At 27.5% G+C, this 1,790-nt stretch overlaps 1 protein-coding gene across 8 annotated transcripts in view; it reads left to right on the top strand.

Moving 5' to 3' along the window:
* The window catches only part of blot (bloated tubules), a 268,462-nt gene that overhangs the window by 182,144 nt on the left and 84,528 nt on the right, over window positions 1-1,790 (top strand). The window contains exon 1 of one of the 8 annotated variants that reach the window (XM_024358847.2): window positions 596-716. The exons of the other annotated variants lie outside the window; for them this stretch is intronic. Coding sequence (XP_024214615.1) covers window positions 708-716 — 9 coding nt within the window. The 5' untranslated portion in view covers window positions 596-707. Of the gene's footprint in view, window positions 1-595; window positions 717-1,790 lie in introns of those variants that run through there. 8 annotated transcript variants of the gene reach the window in all.

The following is a 1,790-nucleotide window of genomic DNA, read 5'->3' as shown; positions in this document are numbered from 1 at the left end:
TTATTAAAAAAAATTGTTAGATTCTTTCAACGATTTATGTAATGAGATGTGAAGAATTCAGGAATGTAAAAAACTTCTGTTCTTAAAAATTTTAGTAAACTAATTAAACGGATTTTCGTTTTATTGATAGAAAATGTAAATTACAATTTAAAAAAAATATATATATATTTTGTATGAGGGTAACTTGGGAGAGAAAATTTGCAACCATAACTTTTTCTGTAACGTTTTCAGCAATATAATTTTCAAGTTCATGTGATATGAACAATTATTATATTAATATTAATCTATATCAAATTATAAACAATATCAATTATAAACTGATTTTATAAATTTTAATAGGTGCCAAGAATGTAAATTACTTCGATAAAATAAATGATAAATATAAAATTTAAAATAATGTTTAAGAAAAATTCAAAACAAGAGCCATATCAATCATGTATTTTAAATTCCCATTCAGAAACGTACAAGGAATGCGAGTTTTAATTCCAGTGGGCTTACAATTGTTCGAGGACGAGTTTGTAACATAGGAGCAGCATTACAATGAGGTTAGTGCCAATGTTTACAACCAGGCATTACGAAAGAGGGGGTAAATTGGTAAACAGTGGTGGAAGCTGAGTAGCTAGGCTTCAGTGTGTGCCATGTGCTTAGTGAATAGTGTTGGTTAGTGTGCTGTGCTTATGTGAGTCTACGGTTCATCGTATTGGAATATGTCTGAGGTTAACAATACAAAGCTTATTATATAATATAATATATAAATACACTCGAAGTTAAATATTTATATTTTTTATACGTTGTAATTTATTAGTAAAAAGATAATATTTTGTGACGGCCAGTGTCTTACTACGAACTAAAAATCTATATATCGTCCATAAATAGCGATGCTGATAATTACCTAAAAAATTAATTTTAAAGCAAGTCATATTTAATAACTTTTGTAATGAAAGCCTAAAATAAATGTATCCTTCATATAAGGATCACCCTTGAACTATTAAAATATTATTGGTTTAATTTCATAATAATTATAAATAAGTTTTGGTATCAAAATAAATTCTTTTAAATTTACTCTTTCAAAAACTATATTTTAAGTTGTGCCAGTATTGCACAAAGAATGCGATATAAAAATAAATATGAGAATATAACTTTATTTTCAAAAAATAATTAAAACTATTGTTCACAACATCTGCATATACATTTGTATACATAAGCAAATATGTTTCTCCTTAGTTATCTATCTTAGTTACCGTTGCATTTATAGGTAGATAATAGAATAAAAGGCCAATGAATAAATTAAAATTTACAATAACATTACTTTCACTTTTACTACAAATATCAAAGGTAATCAAATATTTTATTAACATTCATTTGCTCGATTAAGGTAAAAAAATGTTCAGGAAAGTAATTCGAATTTTCATCAATGGTAACCTTTTCATCGTTTTCTATGAAATTTGATTTTATTTATTTAGGACTTGATGTACTAGTGTTGGGGTGGGGGTCTTAGAGTGCTTCAGACCGTAATGGGTTTGAATCCCAACTGGGTCAGTCAATATTTATTTCACAGAGGCTCCGGTAAATAAATCTTCATATTCTCACTCAGGAGTGTATAGCTGGGTGTAGCAGGGGAATCAGGGGAAATTTCATTTTCCTAATTTTAGCATGACTTATATTCAATCAATTTTAAAGTGACTTTCCTCACACTGCGAATAAATTTCAAGGTTTTGATTAGAATCAATATTATTTATTATTACGGTCGATCAGAGTACTAGAACTCAGACTAACTTGAAATATTTATA

The sequence above is a fragment of the Halyomorpha halys genome, unplaced genomic scaffold, assembly GCF_000696795.3.
Source record: "Halyomorpha halys isolate HHAL.00 unplaced genomic scaffold, Hhal_1.1 Scaffold469.1, whole genome shotgun sequence".
Lineage (NCBI taxonomy): Eukaryota > Metazoa > Arthropoda > Insecta > Hemiptera > Pentatomidae > Halyomorpha > Halyomorpha halys.
This window is presented reverse-complemented; position numbering and strand designations above follow the sequence as displayed.